A 21,533-nucleotide genomic window follows, 5' to 3' on the forward strand; every position below is an offset into this window, starting at 1 on the left:
ACCTTTTAAGGACACCAATTTTCTTTGTGAATGAATAATGTAAATAAATAAATGTTCTATATTAATTCCAAAGGCCAAGGGAACTTTGTCAGGATGCATAGTATCCTGATCCATGAAATAACTGGCCTTTAAAAATAAAAATGTGCCTGCCTCTATGGGAATTTAACATAGGGGGGTGTATACTTAGGCCCCCTGTATTTTAAGGAAGAATATTTATTTATTTACAATAAATTATTCATTCACAAAGAAAATTGGTGTCCTTAAAAGGTTGGATTTTCCTAAATGTTTTGAATCAAGGCATTAAGATCAACTTCCAAAAGATGTTTTTTTTATTCCTTTTCAATCAACTTTAGCATGGGTGTGTAAACTTCTGCAAGCCACTGTATCCCATAGTACCGGTAGTCCTTAAAGACGGTCACCTGTCCTCTCACTGCAGCGCCTGGATGGACGACAGACCTACGACTACAGGAAGATGAAGATCACTTTTGGGACGGACTTTGGATGCTGCTTTGTGGATCTGGGAAAAACCAGGTACTAAAGCCACATATGTGTAATATATAAAATATTGCTTTTTCTACTTAGTCACCCCGTTAATGTTGAATCTTCCTCATAAATCTTCAATCTTCTGGTGCATCACTTTATAAACATACAGTGGCTTGCATAAGTTTACACGCCATGCTTAAGTTGATTAAAAAGAGGAATAAAAAAAAAAAAAACATCTTTTGGAAATTGATCTTAATGCCTTAATTCAAAATATTTAGAAAATCCAACCTTTTAAGGACACCAATCGATTGTCTTTGTGAATGCATAAAGTATTGTAAATAAATAAATATTCTTCCTTAAAAGGGGGGCATAAGTATAGACGCGCCTTATGTTAAATTCCAATAGAAGCAAGCAGATTTTTATTTTTAAAGGCCAGTTATTTCATGGATCAGGATACTATGCATCCTGACAAAGTCCCCCCCCCCCCCCCCCCCCACGTCATCACATACCCTTCACCATACCTAGAGATTGGCATGGTGTTATTTCAGTTAGATTAATAGCTGGTTTGATTTGCATTGAGAGATGATTCTATGGAAAGTTCCCTATGCCTATCTCTAGCTATGGTGAAGGGTATTCATTTATTTACAATACATTATTCATTCACAAAGAAAATTGGTGTCCTTGAAAGGTGGGATTTTCCTAATTTCTTTTTAATTAAGGCATTAAGATCAATTTACAAAATTTGTTTTTTTTTATTACTCTTTCTAAGCAACTTTAGCATGGGTGTGTAAACTTATGCAAGCCACTGTATACCCTAGAAGTTGGCATGACAAATCTGGTATCTTGGAAAACATTGGGATTCTATGATACACTTTGAACTAAAGTTTAATGGGCTGAACAATGTGTCTTCAGGGCACTGATGGTTGTGCAGAGGCAAAGTGTGCACTGCCCACACGATGCACCCACATTCATATGGATGTCTTATTTATGAAGGTATATTTTTATGATAATGGAATTGTGCTGCACTCCACAGGGTCATGGCCCAGGTGTCATGTGAGCTGGTGACTCCTAAAGAGAGTCGACCAAACGAAGGAATCATGTTCTTCAACATCGAGCTGTCACCCATGGCCTCACCAGCGTTTGAAGCGGGCAGGTGAGGAAAAAAAACAAAAAACAAAGGAGATTATGTTTGTACTATATCAACGTTTCATTTCCGGGATAGCTTGGGTGCCGTCGGAAATTCCACCAGATGTCCTTTTATTCTGCTGGATGTCCTTCACCTTCTGCTTTCTTTGTTTTGGCGTTCTAACCTCCGGTGGATTTCTGAGGACTATGGTTAACTTCTCCTCAGATCTCTGCAGGGTAAATCCAGACAGCTAGCTAGACTATCTGTCCAATCTGAGGACTATGGTTACCTGGTCCTAAGATCTCTGCAGGGTAAATCCAGACAGCTAGCTAGACGATCTGTCCAATCTGAGTTTTAACAACTAAAACAACTTTTAGAAGTACACATGTTCCACTAAAGCAAGTTCCTTCTCGAGGATATTTGGCAGAGGCACCGTGCTTCTGTCCGGCACATAGCACCGCCCAAGGCAATTGTGATTGGTTTAAAGAAATGCCAATAAACAAGAGCACGTTTTCCCTCCCATCCCAGAATGCTGTGTGGACTAGCCAGACCCTCCTTCGCAGCGCTGTGGAGGAAGGTCTGGCAATGCGAGACTATGTTTGTGTGTACTTTTCTACTTTTCTACTATATGTTACACCACATTTCTCATCACGTGATACAATTTGAGTTTCTTTGATTGAGTTAAAGACATATTAGACCAGGACCGTGTCTGAAGCATGGTTCATTTAGTCCAGCTGTTTGTGCAGAGGGTGTAAATCATCAGTGGGCGTTCCTCTCTCTCCAGACAGTCTGAGTTGTCCGTGAAGCTGAACAGACAGCTGGAGAGATGCTTGAGGAACTCCAAGTGCATTGATACCGAGTCCCTGTGTGTGGTGTCTGGAGAGAAGGTAAAATGCACGTGCGTAGAAGAAAAAGAAAAAAGAAGCTAACCATATCCTGTGTAGGCTCGGTGGTGATGCGGGTTTTGTGTTCAGGTGTGGCAGATCAGAGTGGATGTCCACATGTTGAATCACGACGGGAACCTGATGGACGCCGCCAGCATTGCTGCCATCACCGCTCTGTGCCACTTCAGGCGCCCCGATGTCGGCATCCAGGGAGATGACGTCGTGGTGGTGAGTCGGCAACAAACACAGCAGCCGGTGTAGAGCCCGACGAGGAAGGATTTTAAGACCGATACGAAAATTTGATTTAAAAATCTGATAAAAAAATAATAATCCAGAAACGCGTTACTAAACAGATTTCCCTAACATTAGTTATTTGTAGGTATTTATGAGTTCTCGTTAAAATAATATGATAACAATTTGTTTTATTGTCACAACAAAACAGAGGAACATCAGAATATATTAAAATTCTGATAAATAAAAAGTAAAAAAATACAAACTTAAGGTATGAAAGTCCTTTGAACAAAAACACATTAACAAAAATAATAATCAGTGTTGCCAACAGGGACGCTGTACAGCGCCCTCTGGTGGACAGACTATGCAACGCCAACGCTCAGAGCATGGTTGACAGTCCGTTTTTCTTATTGATGATTTATTGGTCGGGCTCTAAGCTGGTGTCCCTGCTCCACTCAGCCTAGCGGGCAAAGCCTGACGCTCCAAACACCACCCTGCTCTGTTACTCCGATGGCTTTGATGCTACTCGATGATGTGGGAACTTCCCTGCTTTAGTTCCAGTGACCACTGGTTCATCACTGGTTCAATGACTGGGATGGGGATGGAACGATGCGTCGTGAGTCGATTCAAAATCAAAGTGCAAAGTGGATGACATCAAAAATAAACAATCATGATGCAAGTTTTGGGTGTCATCTACCTTTGATCTCACTTGTTTGACTTCCGCCATTACATGTCCTTAGTTTCTTTATTTGAAGCAATGTTTTTATTTTGATATGGGATTGGTTCATTTTTGTTGCGTCAGATAAAAATTGAATTTAAACTGCACTTTTGATAAGATGACACATCTGCGGTTTGGCAGATGTGTCATTACGATTTACATAAAAAAATCAATATTTTTCTTTCATTTGTCTGCAGCTCATTCAGTTTGACAAATATCGCGAGAAAATTGTAACTTGTGAACTTAAAATGGTGAATAGCATCACAGTTGAGTGCATCGTTACTTCCCAAATTAATGCTGTTGTATTTCATGGTCAACACATTTCATCAAAAAAGGAGCTCTGCACTAACAAGTTAATTTAGTCATTTTTGGAATGGGTTTGTTTTTATACTGTGTGCTGGCTGTAATGGTTCTCTTTATTCCTGTGCTCTTAGTACAGTCCAGAGGAGCGAGACCCCATTCCTCTGAGTATCTACCACATGCCCATCAGCGTCAGCTTCTCCTTCTTCCAACAAGGGTAAGGCACCACACCAGGCTTCTGCAGCGCCAAGGACCCAAATGTTCAGCGTTTTATTTGAGGGTAAATTAGGCATTTCCCAATGTATCGGTATCGGCATTTATAATGGCCAATATAAAAAAAAAAATAATATTCAGTTACCAGAATCATTTATTTGTCTTTATAAATGATTCTGATTAATACATATTTAAAAAATAAAAACGGACTGTCAACCATGTTATGAGCGTTGGCGTTGCATATTTTGTCCACCAGAGGGCGCTCTACAACGTACACTGATTTATTTTTTTTTTGTTAATGTTTTTTTAGTCCAAAGGGCTTTGAGTTTCTTATCTTAATTTTGTTTTTTATACATTTTATTTATTGGGACTTTAATATATTTTGATGTTCCTCTGTTCTGTTACTCGTAAATAACTACAAATAACTATTGTTAGGGAAATCTGTTTGATTTGGAACGCGTTTCTGGACTTAAAAATAAACATGAATCGGCAAATCGGATTTTTAAATAATCAAATGTTCGTATCGGCCTTAAGAACCTTTTATCGTCGGGCTCTAATTGAGGGTCGCCCTTGTTAAATCAACTGTGTGGTCATTTTGGAGGATGGCAAAATGAAAGAAACACCCGTCAGTATAACACTAAACTAGACAGAAACTTCCCGAGGGAAGGATATACTGCAATACTGCCGCAGTACTTTTAGCTAGGCGTAACATATCAACTGGCAACTGAGTGAATACAACCAAAAAGTGTATTCATCCTTCCTCACACCGAGCTTTCGTCTGTACTTCCTGTTGGCGCTGCAGCACCTATCTGCTGGTGGACCCCTGTGAACGGGAGGAGCGGGTGATGGACGGCTTGCTGATGATCGCCATGAACAAACACCGAGAAATCTGCTCCATCCAGTCCAGCGGGGGCATCATGCTGCTTAAAGAGCAGGTGAATGGAGTCCACATAATACTGCACTGTTGTATTAGTTTGTTTTTGCAGCCATAAAGGTCAGTTCTCTGAAAACAACAATGTCACTTACTTCAGTGTAGAGCTTCACAAATGTCTATGTGCTGGGAGATCTAGCTAAAACGCACACAAAGTTCACATGAGACCAATACAGAAGGAGTTTAAGACCCATTTATTTTTTGTGTGTTGTGTTAAAGGTTATGAGATGCAGTAAAATAGCCAGCGTCAAAGTTTCTGAGATCACGGAGCTCATCAGCAAAGCCCTGGAGAACGATAAGAAAGCAAGGTGAGCAGGGACATCGCGGTGAGCAGGGGCATCGCCCTGAGCAGTGGAGGTGGGCACATTGGCGGCTGTGTTAACTCCTGAGGCCCATTCTACCAATCAAGATCAACGTGTCCTGGATTTCTTTTTCAGTTACCCGGCTTCACCAGCCTTAAAAGCCGCGGTTGAACTTGTTCAATCAACCCAGGGTTCCCCAATCCAGCGGCGGTACATCGCAAACATCTACCAGAGCCGCGTATTTTACATCAGAGGAGCAAACTGTAATTCTACATAAATATGAAGAACATAGACAATTTTTTACAGGAGACAAAACGCAACACAGTTGCTGCTTCCTAAAACAGGATGGAAAGCTGGCCCAAAAAAAAGCAGACGCTGTAAATGCGTAAATCCCAACGCTTATCGATGTCCAATCCAGTTCATCGTCCCCATCAGTAGGACACAAGACCTGACCATAATAACACTGTCGTTGCTTTAGCCTATGAATTCAGTTGCTACCCTGGCCGTGGGAAGATAAGATAAGATAAGATAAGATAAGATAATACTTTATTCATCCCACAGCGGGGAAATTCCTTAGTTACAGTAGCATTCTCAACAATAACAGCAAAAAACAAACAAGTAAACGCACAAAAAAAAACAAGCGAACAGTAGACAATGAGCAGAAGGTAGACGGAAGTAACGTGGCGTCAAATAAAGGTTTTGTAAAGTAAAGTGCGGTTGCCATAGTACAAAAAACAATATAGGAGTGTAAGTAAGGGACTTTAAAATTAAATTGAATATGTAATGTAAAGTTATAAAGCAAAAGTAGGTAACCATAATATAAGTTATATTCACCAGTGACCATGAATAATATGGAAAAAGTAAGTACTTGTAATGGAAAAATATAAATACAGATAAAGTTATACAGAGTGTGTGGATTAAATGAAAAACAGGAGCAGAAACTCCAACATTATCAGGTGGTGCAGGTGTTGTAGAGTCTGACAGCGGCCGGGATGAAGGACCTGCGGTACCTCTCCTTCTTACACCGGGGGGGTATCAGTCTGCTGCTGAAGGAGCTGCTCAGGGACCCCACAGTGTCATGTAGGGGGGGGGGGTGTTGTCCATGATGGATGTCAGCTTGGCTAACATCCTCCTCTCCCCTACTTTCTCTATGGGGTCCAGAGGACAGTCCAGGACAGAGCTCGCTCTCCTGATCAGTCTATTGAGTCTGCTCCTGTTCCGGTCCGAGCTGCCCCCCCTCCAGCAGACCACAGCATAAAGGATGGCAGAGGCCACCACAGAGTCATAAAAAGCGATCGTGAGAGCAACTAAAAAATATAAGAACATAATTCAAACTGATGTGCCCATTGGCAAGACACGGCTCAAGAAGCCGACACATGGCCTAAACGTTATTCCCTCTGCTGGACATCTATATCTTTCAGAATGATACCCATCGGGGAATGTTAACGGGGTTGTCGGTCTCTAAATGTTTTAACTTTTATGAGCACACCTCTCCGCCGTCATTTAGGTTTGGTGTTCAACATAAGTAACCACGGCGATTTCACCCGGTAACAAGTGATCCACAGTCATGATAACCAGAACCCTGGGTTGAAGCTGAAGTCTCTTCGTTAACGGCAAATCTTGATGGGTAGTACAGGCCTCTGGTGTTGTCAGAATACAGAGAGCTGTATTTTTTTCCATTCTTCCAGGAAGGCGGGTGGCAAGTGTGGTTTTGCGGAGTCGATGCCACAGGAGCGAATCACAGCACTGAAAATGGACGAGACGCCAGTGGAGATGACCGATGCGACCGACCGAGCCAATGACATCGTCCAGAGAGCCGAGGCCCCGCCTCAGACGTATCCTTCACAGAGCCTGAATGACAGCAGCATCTACCACGACCACGGGTGGTTGGGGTTTTCTTTGTTGTTGTTTTTTTTTTAATCTGTCACTTTGCCGTTTTATATCCTCTGTGGCTCCTTAACCATGCATACCAGGGTGCCTTCCCCACTGGTGCCTGTTCCGGGTGTGGGCCAGGTAGGGCAGGGGCTGCATAACACCTGGGGACTGGAGGAGGAGGAGGATGAAGAGGAGGAGGAAAATGACAGCAGTGGTGAAGAACAGGAGGAGACAAAGATGGAGGAAGAACAGCATGATAAGGAGGAGAGCAGAGGAGGTTATTAATTTTCTTCAGGGATGCAGCGAATCCAGGATTTGGCCGAATATTGGGCTTTTTAACGGGTTTGGTTTCTGCCCAAAAAATATCCCCCAAACCCTACGTTTGCACTAGGCGCGCTACGCAGGTCGGCGTAATGACGCCGCCGTTGATCACGGGAAGGTGTTCAACGCAGTAGGCTGGGAAAAAGTGAAAAAGAAACTCGTGAGTAGAAGAAGTGATGTTTGGCAGGACTCTCAGTCTAAAGGAGGCGGTTCAAGTCGAGCTACGTGTTTAATTTGCGATGCCGATTTGCCTCGTGGTGGCGAGGACCCTAAACAATACACAACATCGCCGCGGTTAAGACATTTGCGTACAAACATCCGAAAGAATACGAGTTGTACGTGAAGGAATCTCCAGACGGCAGCCGACACGCAGCAGCTTCAGGTACGGCAAAGGGAGGACAGTCCCAGGACTTCATTAATGTGTTACTGTGGTAATGGACTGAGTGGGGGGGGGGGGGGGGGGGGGGGGGGGGGGGGGGGAGGATTCGGTGTTCGGTTTCAGATTCGGCAGAATCTTACCCAGTGGTTTCGGTATTCGGCCGAACCCCAAACATCTGGATTCGGTGCATCCCTGGTTTTTTAAAATCTTTTTCAAGTAAAAGTTTTAAAAGTAAGACAGGGCCATATGGAGAAAATCATATATCACGATATCCTTGGCCAAATACCTCAATATTGTAGGCTTGAAATATTTTCACAATGAGATTTCAGATAAATAATAATATAAATGATGACTAAATGGATAAAGGAAAATAAAGCGGCTAGTAAGTCTGGTAAGTTCAGAAAATTACATCACTTTACTGTAATGCAGCCGTTAAAACACCATTTATTAGGTAATAAACAATTCTTCTGTTTGTTTTATTTTGAAGAAAAAAAATGGACGTGTTTTGATTTACAGGAGATGTGGTTGAGATATCTGACAGCGAAGAGGAGGAAGTGGTCATACTTCATCCGGAGAAACCAGACAAAACTCCCACGTAGGTGCACTGGTGTTCTTTTCAGTTAGCAACTGAGGAGGGATGCACAAAGAGTTGTTAAATTAGCGGTAACATCCTTTTTGTCTTGCTCTCAGAAATACAGGATCCAGTTCCTACCAGAGGGGGGCGGCAACATCAAAGAAAAAACAGAAAAAATGAAGACGGGGTCCTCTAAAGCTGCTGCAGTACCAGATGTGCATATCTACAGCTGTGCCAGACACGGCAGCGCCATTTAATAATAAAGACTCCTCTCCTGGCTAAAATCCTTCCTGCCTGCTCTAGCTGACCAAATGGTTTAGAACACAGAGTGTTGGATTCTTACTCTGAGAACGTCAAGTCTGCTTCTCGTTTGTAGCATAAACTGTTAATATTAACAGTCTACCGTTTGTAGCCATTTGGTTGTGGATGATGTAGAAACAGACTGCTGTAAGAAATGTACAAAAAGTTTTTTTTTTTTTAATTTACAGAATGGTTTTTAACAATCCAAATGGTTCAAAATATTTGATTGTATGCTTGGTAAGATTCAAATATTTAGCAGACTTGAACATTTCAGTTATGCTTGCAAAGTGGTGTGTTTTTTGAGGATAAATATGATCTCTGGTGCAGTTTGTCAATCGAAATAAAAAAAGGAAAATGTATAAATTTGTTCTGGTAAATAAAAACATCACTAACTATCTAACTAACTGAAAATACTGCAAGTATGATATTGAGATTTCTCTGTATATAGTGTTTATGGGGAAAGAGAAATTAATGGCAAAAATGATTTAGGGGAAAAACATATTTACTATGGTATTCGATTAAACGCGTAAAGACAGATCAAACGTGCAGCTAAAGTTTTCACGTAATTCAAAGGGCTAAAAGATAGGTTCCACCGAGATTTGAACTCGGATCGCTGGATTCAGAGTCCAGAGTGCTAACCATTACACCATGGAACCGCCGTTGTTTACCTACATAAATAGTGTGCTTCATGTACTGTACACTACAATTTATTCAATCGACGAGTAGGCTATTCTGATTTCAAATGCATGTGTCAATACTGATTTAATTGTGTTATTGACAAAGATATTTTCCGCTATCGTTAAAGAGATTAGCTAGTAGGGCTTATACTGATTAGTAATGAAATAAATAGAAAACGCTGCATATCAGTAGGTATTAGCATTACCTACCACAATAGTCTCGCATAACCATAGACTATAATTATTAGTTAATTATTAATATTTACAGTCGCATAACCCTTACCAGCCCTGTGTAACGTTATTTCGTCTACAACAATCCTGCCACTCTAGGTAAACGTCAGTTAGATAGTAGGCCTACATGCCGTACATTCTTTTAAAAGGTCCAATATGTAAATTTTACTGTAGTAAATCCACAAACGACCCCAATGCGTCATCAAATATTAAGGAAGCATGCTAAGAACTCTCTTTTCTGACAACAATGTTAATGTCAGCATTTTCTCCTTTTGAAATTTTCGTTTCGTTTTCGTGTTTCGGCCTGTGTGTTGGTATCAACCGCCCAGCTGGACAGTCAGGCCGGGTTGCCAGATATGCCTGTAAAAACGTAAACCCGTTAGAACAGCCATGAAAGCAGTAAAAAAAGGACAGGATCAACGGAGAGATTCAACCCGATTTAAAAAATAGATTAAAAAGGGCATGTTTCTAACAACTGCGTGAACAGAGACGTAACAAACCCCGGGTAAGTATTGGAGATATTTGATCCAATCTATCGAAACTAGTATCACGCCAAACAAACACAAAAACGCATGTGGCCAGTACGGGGATCGAACCCGCGACCTTGGCGTTATTAGCACCACGCTCTAACCAACTGAGCTAACCGGCCATGTTTTATCCATACCATGCAATGACTGCAACGTGAATTTGTTTCCACTCTTGTGACAGCTTGTGCACATCCACTCTCTTACTACATGGCTAACAAGAGGTATAATATTAACGTTGATCCCTCAACATGTTGACTGGTTTGCTTTTTGTGTTGTTATTTTTAATAACTCAAGTTTAATTATATTGTTGGATGAATGGACACACACACAATCACACACAGCTTGATTTAGGGCTGTTACTTTGACAGTCCTTTTTACCATTTGTTGTTAAAAATTGTAGGTATGTAAAATTCAAATAAAACTGTCCCTGAAAGTACTATACAGTCACCAATCTGACAATAATCAATCTATATTTCCACCAAACATTATCTATAATGTAATGATGTAAACATTATTATTATTATTACTTGTGAAAACAGGGGTATATGTGCAGTTTACTGTCCCAAATTCCCTTTAACATAACTCCATTTTTACAGGTCCTATCCACTGAATAATCAGCAATCCTAACCTCAACCACTCAAGGTCCAATGCCTAACCTCAACCAATCAGCGGGTCTTGGCGAGGCCATAGTGAAATTTGGGACACGCAAACCTAGACAGAATCATAATCCAACTGACAGACTTTAATACATAACCTGTTGACTTCTTCCTACGTGACACTTCAGAGTCGGTGTTTGGCATCTTGCAGGTTAATTTTCAACAGTGATGACACTGTGCAATATTTTTGTGGACTGTTGCAGAAACATTGTGACACTGGTGCAGAGAACTCAAATGCAAGCCTTGAGACAAAAAACAGGTTCAATTTTCAATTCAATTCATAGTATCAATTCACAACAAGCGCTATCTCGAGACACTTTACACAGAGAAGGTCTAGACCACATAATTTACAAGAACCCTGATCCATGCTGGGAGAATGACTTCCCAGAGCTAAGTTAGCAACAGGTATTTCTGGGACATGGATGCACACAAATGGAAAGATAAAGGAGAGAGGAGCTCAGTATAATCTCTTTTCTTAGTTCTTAGCTGCAGCATTCTGGATCAGCTGGAGAGTTTTAAGGGACTTATTTGAGCATCCTGATAACAAAGAATTACTGTAGTCCAGCCTGGAAGGAACAAATACATGGACTAGTTTTTCAGCATTGTTTTGAGACAGGGGTCCCTGGGACCCGATGGACGAGGCGAGATTGTGGCGGTGCATACGTATAATCCGAGACCTAAAGGGCGAGGCCACGACGGCAGTTGACATGATATGAAAAAGGCCCCAGGGACCCCCAAAAGCACAACGCCAGGCTAATGCAAAATGTAAATAAAATAATAATAATAAAAGTCCCCGTGACACAAAGGACAACACAAAGGTTAACGTTAGTCTAAGGTTGTACATCACGTCCATCATTAGGGGCTTTAAATACAGGCGAGGGTTAGTCCCCACTTTCTGTGAGAACTTTTTTTGTGTCTGAACCTGGGGTCAAGGCCCCCGTAACAACGTTGGTGTTGGGATCTTCCCAACGCCAGGCTCAAACAAACAAACGCGTATGCCAGGGAGTCTTGTCGTAATTTAGGTTGCAGGTCTACAAATCTTCCTGTGTTAAAAATAGATTGACACATTTCTCAACTCAGCGGCCTTTAGTGTCAGTAGCATATGGTATGCTGACAAAAGGTCAACTCTTGACCCATCATAAATCAGCTGCTGTCTCTTTGCAGCTTAGATAAAATAGCCGTACGTATTCAGCTAAGCCAATGGGGCATCCCTGACGTTATCATTACTGTAGTCACACATAGTCCTGGTCTACATACTGGGTTGTTTTGCAGGATGAATCTGCCCTGTTGCACAAAAGCAGCTAATGAAGATGATCTGCCCTTCGAAGATTATGTTCCACTAATGTCTGAACAAATTTAGCTCACTGGCATGATTTGCTGTCATTGTATGACTCCAAGCGTGTCAGTGTCTGTACAGGACACGGGGTAAATGCCTTCTCTATTACTATAACTGTGTAGTAGTAATACTAATCAAAATAGAACATTTTTACTGAACAGTGGGCTAATAGAAATGCAATGCAACTGTCAAGATGAAAGTCATATTTCTTTATATGCCTTTTGTGTGGGTTCTACTCATAGATTGAAACGATTATTTTAACAATGCAGACAGAAAGTTGGATATGTTGTTGAAATCGCCGTCATCCACACAGAGTTGCCCTGCAGATGCATCTAAAGCCCTTTCTCGGGCTTATGCACAAATAAGGGATATGCCTAAGAACGTATTGTCTGATACTGTCTGATGAATATGCTCAGTGTGTTCGGAACACAAGCACTTTATCCCTGAGTGAATTGTCTGTGGCCTGAGATAAGCAATTATTGTACAGTATTAGTACAGGCATTCAGCAAATGATTTGGCCAAACAACATGAATAGCTCCTGGCAACCCTGATAGTTTGTCATCTCCCTACCAAGGCCAGAGGGATTCTCAGAGGCCGTTTGTGATGAGACGGCAGACAGCGTCCTCTGGTGGAAGCCCTGAAGTGAAACAAGACCAAGGCCCTGGGGCAAGATGAGGAAGATGAGCAAAGAAGGAAAAATACTGATACACGAGAACTGTTCTTTTCTCTTTTAGACTAAATTGTGCACAGATAAATTGAAATGTTTGCCCACTGTGATTCATTTATTCGCTCTACATTTACTCCTATTCAAAGATCATACTCTATCCCAGGATGCATTGGGCAAAAACAAAAACATTCAAAGCCCCCCCCCTACATACTTTGTTTTTTAATAAACTGAGAAGCCCCTGACGCAGCCCCGCAGACCTCAATGTGGGCGGATAAACGTTAACACACGCCCCTTCAACTTTGAACTCACTCTCCGTTCATTCATAAGTAGGTGTAAGAGTGTGCCAAGAATACTTTTCCAAATTTGGTCAACAAGCAGCGATTTTACACATATTGTCGTAACTAATCCATCTGGTTGTGCATTAGAAAAGTCTTCCTTTAACTTAATGATCTAATATGCATTCAGATGAAGTGGTAGACTATATTTTAATGGTGTATTTAATCATAACATGTAACCTGATTTCTAAATGTTATCAAAATTAAAGAATCATGAGACTATAATATATCATCATATATTATATAATATAATGTATATAATATCTGTATATATAGCCCTATATAATATCACTATATAGAATAACACCATAATTCTAAAAAAAGTTTAATAACATATACACATAATAACAACAACAATAAGAAGAAGAATTTGCATACACTGTGGTTTGTTTTATAGCGTCAGATCAAACTACATAAGAGGAAAAGATTTAAAACAAATGCATATAATTTATTTTAATACACTCAAAACGTTTCAAATGTATTGTTGCTCTTGGATAATTATGTGGCTTAAAACGTACATATACAAGCTCTTTTAATATTTTTGAGTTATTTAACAGCAATAAAAAACCATCCATTAAACTGTACAGGATGTAAAGGTTGGATAAAGTAGTACAAATTTGATATGATGAAAAAACACAAACGTAGCATTAAGCTCATAGAAACTGTTCAATTTCATATTTACCATAAACTAAAACATTAACCAACTGCTTAAAACTGAATACATCATAAATACAGCCCAATATTTCCAAAACCAATGAGGCTCTTGCATCACAGTGGTCTGAAAACTGTCCCAACTACACTGTTATTTGCTTACTTCTAATAAAGGAAATTGTAGGCTACTATTGTTGTACCTCAGATAACGTAAACTTTGTAGGTGTAAGATTGTTTTTGGTCAATCTTCATATTAACAATTACACTGAATCTTTAGATTATCCTTAACAAGTACTGCAAGTGGAAAAAAAAAAAACAATTTTGGGGATCTGATGCAATACCTTGGATACTGATCGCAGATTGATTAATACACTGACATGAGTCCAGTGTTTGGTTTTGAAATGAAGACGCATTCTGTCCCAAAATTGCTAAAAATCTAGTGAATTTTCAAAATTTTCTGTGATAGAATCTCAATTTATATATGGTCTATGTCATTTAATGTGAGATTAGTTGTCCAATTTTAGATTATTGGTAGTGCCTGTCAAGAACTGTGATGTAGATAAAGTCGACGACAAGGGGCGACGTGGCCTGTGAAGATCTGGAAGATCTGGAGGGGCAACAGTGGCTTGTGGAGGATCTGGAGGGGCGGCGAGTGGCTTGTGGGGTCTGGAGGGCGGCAGTGGCCTGTGGGAGGATCTGCAGGGCGACAGTGGCCTGTGGAGGATCTGCACGGCCATGGTGGCTGATTAGGAGCCATTAGACAATCTTGGTCCATTAGGTGCTTCAGAAATGTGAGCCCTGTTAATTATTGTCACTTGACAATACAAGCAGTGAAAGTGAGTTGTCTTTTGACAACCCAATCCACATTTGATGATTGTGAACTCTGAAAGAGATAACATTTAATTAGGGGTAAATGTAAGGGTAATTAATTAATCCAGTGTTTCAAACTACATTTCAAAGTAATACCTTGTGCCTGACTGAGGCATGACCCTTAATGTGGTAGTTCCACTTGGCATTTGGAAGACCCCCTGTACCTGCAGAACGGACATGACAGGTCGCTGCTGGATTTAGGGAGGTCACTCCCACGTATGATTGTAATGTGTCTCTATACATAAAAACAAAAAACATTATTACAAAGTCCACAAAATACTGCCTATTCATTATGTTTTTTTGTAATCGATAGTTTTTATCAGTGCATATACCACTGAATGCTATCTGATATTAGTAACATTAGTTTAAATTTAAGTCCAGTTTCGGATGAGCCAGACCAATTGTGGGGGCTTTAATTTAAAACGTTATGAAGTTAAACCTAATACAAATGACTGACTATATACTGTTATACTTTCTGTTCTACATATAGATATTTTAATAGCTTGATCCTCTTTAAATATGTTTTTGCAATGTTGTTGCATTGTAAACAGTTTCAGTGTAAAGGACGGACCTTAAAAAGGTTGTTGCATTGTAGAAAGTTTTGGTGCAAAGATCGGACCAACGGCGACCGCTCTCCTTGGTTCTGACCAAGAAGAGCGCTGGATCTCCATTACGCACCATACATGGCTGCACTAGCGCATTTCTCTATAGACCTAAGCTTAGACTATAACAGTGTGTCAGCCATCTTATAATTCACAAATTATGGTTTAGTTCTGTACATAACACGAGGCAGAATATTTCAACAATTCTGTTTAATTGTTTTAAGTTTTCAACCACACTGCCAATAGTTTGATCACCACAAAACGTCTGTTGTAAAAAAGACTGAAGTTATTTCCTACCGAGGCATGCTGTTACTTTATGTAATAATTCATGTAGATAGACATACATAGACATAACCAGCTTTTTTAATTGTTTTTGAAACTATAAAAGTCACACTTACTTCCATTATTTATTATGAAAAGGGCTGTCCGAAGGGCTGTCCGATTATTTACTCTGATATTGCCCTAAATGTCTGACGGACGTACACAATAAACTCGTAAAAGCATATAATAATATTTCCAACACTCTCTCCTACACAAAATAAAACTATAAAACTCGCAAAAGCAATATAATTTACTTGAGCTAGCATAGACAGTTAAAGAACGTAGCTAGCCGTCAAATCCGAACCTCGCCTCTCTTGAGCTGCAGAAACATTAAAATAGACATAACCAGCTTTTTTAATTGTTTTTGAAACTATAAAGTCACACTTACTTCCATATTTATTATTGAAAAAGGGCTGTCCGAAGGCTGTCCGATTACCGCTTATTCACTCTGATTTGCCGCTCTGATATTACGATGAAATGACAGGGTCAAATGCGGCCGGATTGGGCGTGGTTTAACGTTGAGGGGCGTGGTTAAACGTTTAACTCCCCCACATTGAGGTCTGCGGGGCTGCAGTCGGGGTACGATGAGTAACTTTGCAAACTTGCTGTCCTCCTGTAATTCTAATCCCCTCTGGTTGAGGTCCATGTATTTTAAGGTTTTTTCACGGGAAGAGATGCTCGACCTTCTCCTTTTTTTTAATCTGCTGAAATTACTTTTGTGGGAATAGTGAAGAGAATAAAGCTATCAAGGGAGCATGAGCTAGTTAAAGCTCAAATTAGGTAGGCACTGGTATTCTCTTTAGGGTCAAATGTCAATATGTTTTACAGACAACGTCCTGTAATTTTTCAATGGTTAAAATGCTGTTCAGAACCATGAGTTAAATTGAACAGTCAATATATTATTGCTCACCTCCCCTATATTGTCAATCCATATCAGTATGAATTTAATTTACACTTTAGTTGTGTTATTTGTAGTCCAAACAACTTGGAATACATGGGAGCATTGATACATGCTATGCTTTTCATCTTTTTATTCTGCCTCAGTGCACTGAGATACTTTCCCGTCTTTTTCCACGCACATCATAGCAGGCTGATCAGAAACCTGATTTTGTGTCTGTTGCCAAGAAATCGTTTTTGAACAGTGCTTTTCATTTGCCTGACATTGAAAAATGCAGGTTACTTCAGTGAATGTATACATTCACTGAAGTAACCTGCATTTTTCCCAAATCCACATATATATCCACATACTTGTGCTGGGTTGGATTCATGTGGTCTGTTCTCGTGCTTTTCTGATTGGGTGATAACAGTCCAAATGTATTGGCCATGGAAAAGACAGGGAGGAGCTCATTATCATTTACCACTGCGCGTCATCTGACGCGTTATGATAAGCGTGCTGATCCCCGTAAAAAGCGGCGTTAAGTGAGCATTTCACTGCGTGTTTTACCGCTTTTTGCCAGTAGGCAACATACCGTTCTGAAAGTGGCGTAATGTGACCGATTTGGCGTTCCACGCTAAAGGGGCCGGCCAAGCACGTGTTACATTGCGCTAAAGGAGACAACCAAGCGTGTGCTATGACGCTAAAGGAGACAACCAAGCGCGTGTTACATGACGCTAAAGGAGCCGACCAAGTGCGTGTTGCAAAACGCTAAAGGAGACAACCAAGCGCGTGTACATGACGCTAAAGGAGCCGACCAAGTGCGTGTTACAAAACGCTAAAGGAGACAACCAAGCGCGTGTTACATGACGCTAAAGGAGCCGACCAAGTGCGTGTTACAAAACGCTAAAGGAGACAACCAAGCGTGTGCTATGACGCTAAAGGAGACAACCAACCGTGTGCTATGACGCTAAAGGAGACAACCAAGCGCGTGTTACATGACTCTAAAGGACACGACGAAGCGTGTGTTACATGTCGCTAAAGGAGATGACCAAGCGCGTGTTACATGATGCTAAAGGAGCCGACCAAGCGTGTGTTACATGACGCTGAAGGAGAAAACGAAGTGCGTATTACATGATGCTAAAGAAGACAACAAAGCGCGTGTTACATGACGCTAAAGGAGACAACGAAGTGTGTGTTACATGACGCTAAAGGAGACAACCGAGCGTGTGTTATATGACGCAAAAAGGAGCCGAACAAGCGCGGGTTACTTGACAACTACAAAGGCACCTGACCAAGTGTATTTTATATTTTACATTTTACGAGATGGGAGTGAGAATGTGTGCCATACTGTATCTATACTGGCCTGTATCTTTTGGACCCTGTTACTCTGTTAATCTGTTTTTGTTCTGCTTAAATAACCAAACCCCGCCTGTCTGTCTGTGTTAGGATAACTTTGTTGCCTCACATTCAACACTATGACATAACAATGACATTGTCTTTGTTATGACCCAGCTGTTAGGCCACAACGAATAGGAAAGGGTCGTCACTGTCTTCCCAGCAAAAGACAGACACAAATAGACACAAAAACGGGTCCAGGTTAAACGGTAGCTACCCTTTAACAGCACCATCACATGTCCTTGCTACTGCTGAACAACAGTCCTGCAAAAGTCTTGTCGCTTGTGTACAAATGACCTGAAGTGCCGCTGAAATATATTTCTAATCAAGATTTATTTACAAGAAATGGCTCATTTTACCCAACAGCTTTTGTAATAATGTTTCAGTGCAAAAAGAAACTGTCAAAAAGTATTTAATATTCACAGCTTCATTGAGTCAATTTTTGCAAAGACATAAGTGTTGTCGCCTTGTCATATGAGCTTCACCTGTGACTAATAATGGATCAATTAGGTCTCAGGTGTGTATAAAAACCACCCAGTACACTAGACCTCACATCAACTGCAACTAACATCTGCAAACATGCTAAGATTCACCCCTGAGACTAAAGTTTTGATTACAAGAGGCTGAAGACCAGATCCACTGCTGATGTGGCAGGCACCTTCAATGTGTCTCAGCGTCAAGTACAGAAGATTAAAAAAAACATTTGAAGACACTGGAGATGTTTTGACAAGCCCAGGTCAGGCAGACCCCGCAAGACAACTGCTCGAGAGGACCGTTTGTTGGCTCGAAAATCCAAGGCCAGCCCATTTTCCACTGCAGCAGAGTCCACAGACCTGGTCCCTGAAGTCCCTGTGTCAATCAGAACAGTTTGTCGGATCTGTCTCGAAATGGCTCATGGTCGAATCAGTGCCCAGAAGCCAGCACCAAACAAAACAATGAAAAACGTGTGGCATTGCCAAGGCCACAGCCTGCTAAAAGGATGGATGCTGGAGAAGTGGAAGAAGTGGATTTTTCAGATGATATTCTGTGAATTCACCACAGTGCCGCAATATTGCAGGAGACCTACTGGAGCCCCCATGGATCCAAGATTCACCAGAAAACAGTGAAGTTTGGTGGCGGGAAAAATCATGGTCTGGGGTTAACCAGATGGGGGTGTGCGAGAGATCTGCAGGGTGGAAGGCAACATCAATAGTTCAAATACACAAGAATCTTAGCTACTCTTATATTCCCAACCAAAAGAGGCCAAATTCTCAGCAGGAGGTGGGCTCCATCGCATACTTCCATCTCCACTTTAAAGTTCCTCAAGGCGAAGAAGATCAAGAGCTCCCGGATTGGCCGGCCCAGTCACCAGACATGAAACATCATTGAGCATATGTGGGGTAGGATGAAAGAGGAAGCATGGAAGACCAAACCAAAGAATATTGATGAACTCTGGGAGGCAGAAGACTGCTTTCCAGCTATCCTGATGACTTCATCAAAACATGGTCTGAATCCTTGCCAAACCGCATGGGTCAGTCCTTCAAGCTCATGGAAGTCATACAATATTAAATTTGAATCTCACAGCACCACTATTTAATTTGCTGACAATTTTAGTATTTGTAGTAAATTTGTTCAATTTGTATAGGCACAAAACTTTTGTCTGCCAAAATTGACCTTTCTGTCTTGTTTAAAAATTAATCTTTTTTTAGTGAAACAATTTATTTCAGTGCACATTAACATCATTTGGAGGGTTTTAGCTTTTCATATGAGCATTTCTACACCAATATTAATTAAAAGTCAGGTTAATAGCAGGTGTTTCTACAAAATAGATAAGCGACAAGACTTTGTCAGGGACTGTACATATGTTGCTATTACATTCATCCCTCATACGTCAAAAGCATGTTTTACTCCATTGTGCATTTTTACTGGTTCCAGCTTTCCAATGTGAGGATGTTGTGTATTTCTGTGTTATGTCATTGCCAATTGCATATCTGCATGGGTTTTGTAAACTGTCACCATGTTAATTTCAACTCTATATGCTGGGAAAAGGAAAAACGGACTTGAATCAAAGATTGCGACCATGTCAAATGTAAGAAATGCACAAAGCCTACTTTTGCAACCCTTTAAGACCCAAATGCTCGTTTAGTTTTACATATCTTCCTACAGTATGTAAAGTTGTGTTCAAAATAATTGCAGTCCAATAATCACTAATCCCCATAAATCATTATTTTTTGGTAGAAGTGCTATTTCTACATGGCAAATAATTTACTAGTAAGTGTTGTAGGGTCACAGAAAACTAACAGACCCAACAGTCATGACATGCATGCTGCCCATTCTGTGTAATTGAATCTGTAATTGAAAGGGGCAGTGGGTGGTCACTTAGTGAGGTGATTGATTCTGAGAAGAAACAGGGGTCACTTAGGCCATGTTTAAGGAAGGAAGGAAGCAAATGGTGTGCTGCTGGTTATACTGCATTTCACTCTGAAATACTCAGCAAAATGGGTCGTTCTAGACATTTCTCTGAGGAACAGCGGACTTAGATTAAGAAGTTGACTGGAGAGGGGAAAACATATAAAGAAGTGCAGAAAATGAGAGGCTGCTGAGCCAAAATGATTTGAAATGCCTTGAAATGCCATCAACAGCCTGAACGACGTGGGGAATAATGGTCAACTACCATTAGAATGGAATGAAGAACAGCCAAAATGGAAAATCAAAGAAGACCTAAAGTTACCTGTGAGTACTGTTACAATCAGAAGAAGGCTGTGCTAAAGCTATCAGCTAGAAGCCCCCCCCCCCGCAAAGTCCCATTGCTGAAAAAAAGACACGTACTGAATAGGTAGAAATCTGCCAAAGGACACTTTGACTGGACAAAGGAGAAATGGCACAACATTCTGTGGACTGATAAGAGCAAACTAGTTCTTTTTGAGTCTAGGGGCCGCAGACAGTTTGTCCGACGCCGCCCCCCCCCCCCTCCATACACTGAATTTAAGCCACAGTACACTGTGAAGACAGTGAAACATGGTGGTGCAAAAATCATGGTATGGGATGTTTCTCATACTGTGGTGTTGGGCCTAGTTATTGCATACCAGGGATCATGGATCAGTTTAGAGGTCATGTTGCCTTATGTTGCCCTCAATCCCATAGAACACTTGTGGGGGGACATCAGAAATACTGGTTCTGAGGCAGAACTGTTGGGTCCGTGTACATAGTGGAGTAAGGTCTAGACCTACTCTATCTGTAAAGTGTCTAAAGATAACTCTTGTTATGAATTGATACTATAAATAAAATTGAACTGAAGTTAAACGTTTAACCCCTCCCACTCTACAACTTCTGACCCCGCCGTCACCGTGATGCTTCTTGTTTGGTGTTATGTATTCCTCCTGTCTCCTTCCACGCTTCGGACAGCCACTTTCATATCATAAATAATGGAAGTAAGTGTAGCTTTTATAATATTGCTCAGGTGTATCGTCACGTTATGTGAATTAGCTGCACATGAGCTAATGTTACATTTAAACTAACGTAATACTAATACTAATATGGGGTGGCAGTAGCCCAAATCGTAGGGAGTTGGGTTGGGAACAGGAGGGTCGTCAGCCCAAGTCCCCGTATGGACAAAAGTACGGAGTGTGGATCGCGAGCTGGAGAGATGCCACTTCACGTCCTGGGCACTGCCAGGTGCCCTTGAGCAAGGCTCCGTGCACCCCCAACCACCCAGGGCGCCGGTCCAGCTGGCAGCCTACTCACCCTGACATCTCTCCATTTGTGCATGAAT

General features: G+C 41.1%; 1 protein-coding gene and 2 non-coding genes across 3 annotated transcripts in view; 1 reads left to right on the forward strand and 2 right to left on the reverse strand.

The window, feature by feature from the left end:
- The window catches only part of exosc9 (exosome component 9), a 9,240-nt gene extending 515 nt beyond the window's left edge, over positions 1-8,725 (forward strand). Inside the window, exons 2-12 of the mRNA XM_032536174.1 lie at positions 437-531; positions 1,517-1,636; positions 2,394-2,496; positions 2,584-2,721; positions 3,877-3,959; positions 4,758-4,890; positions 5,106-5,194; positions 6,877-7,023; positions 7,162-7,340; positions 8,280-8,358; positions 8,454-8,725. Of these exons, the coding sequence (XP_032392065.1) occupies positions 437-531; positions 1,517-1,636; positions 2,394-2,496; positions 2,584-2,721; positions 3,877-3,959; positions 4,758-4,890; positions 5,106-5,194; positions 6,877-7,023; positions 7,162-7,340; positions 8,280-8,358; positions 8,454-8,517 (1,230 nt within the window). The 3' untranslated portion in view covers positions 8,518-8,725. The remainder of the gene's footprint in view (positions 1-436; positions 532-1,516; positions 1,637-2,393; positions 2,497-2,583; positions 2,722-3,876; positions 3,960-4,757; positions 4,891-5,105; positions 5,195-6,876; positions 7,024-7,161; positions 7,341-8,279; positions 8,359-8,453) is intronic.
- Positions 8,726-9,221: 496 nt separating this feature from the next.
- trnaq-cug (transfer RNA glutamine (anticodon CUG)) lies at positions 9,222-9,293 on the reverse strand. The gene has a single exon. It is a non-coding gene; the product is annotated as a tRNA-Gln (tRNA).
- Positions 9,294-10,120: 827 nt separating this feature from the next.
- trnai-aau (transfer RNA isoleucine (anticodon AAU)) lies at positions 10,121-10,194 on the reverse strand. The gene has a single exon. It is a non-coding gene; the product is annotated as a tRNA-Ile (tRNA).
- Between the last annotated feature and the right edge of the window lie 11,339 nt (positions 10,195-21,533).

This window comes from Etheostoma spectabile, chromosome 2, assembly GCF_008692095.1.
Source record: "Etheostoma spectabile isolate EspeVRDwgs_2016 chromosome 2, UIUC_Espe_1.0, whole genome shotgun sequence".
NCBI lineage: Eukaryota > Metazoa > Chordata > Actinopteri > Perciformes > Percidae > Etheostoma > Etheostoma spectabile.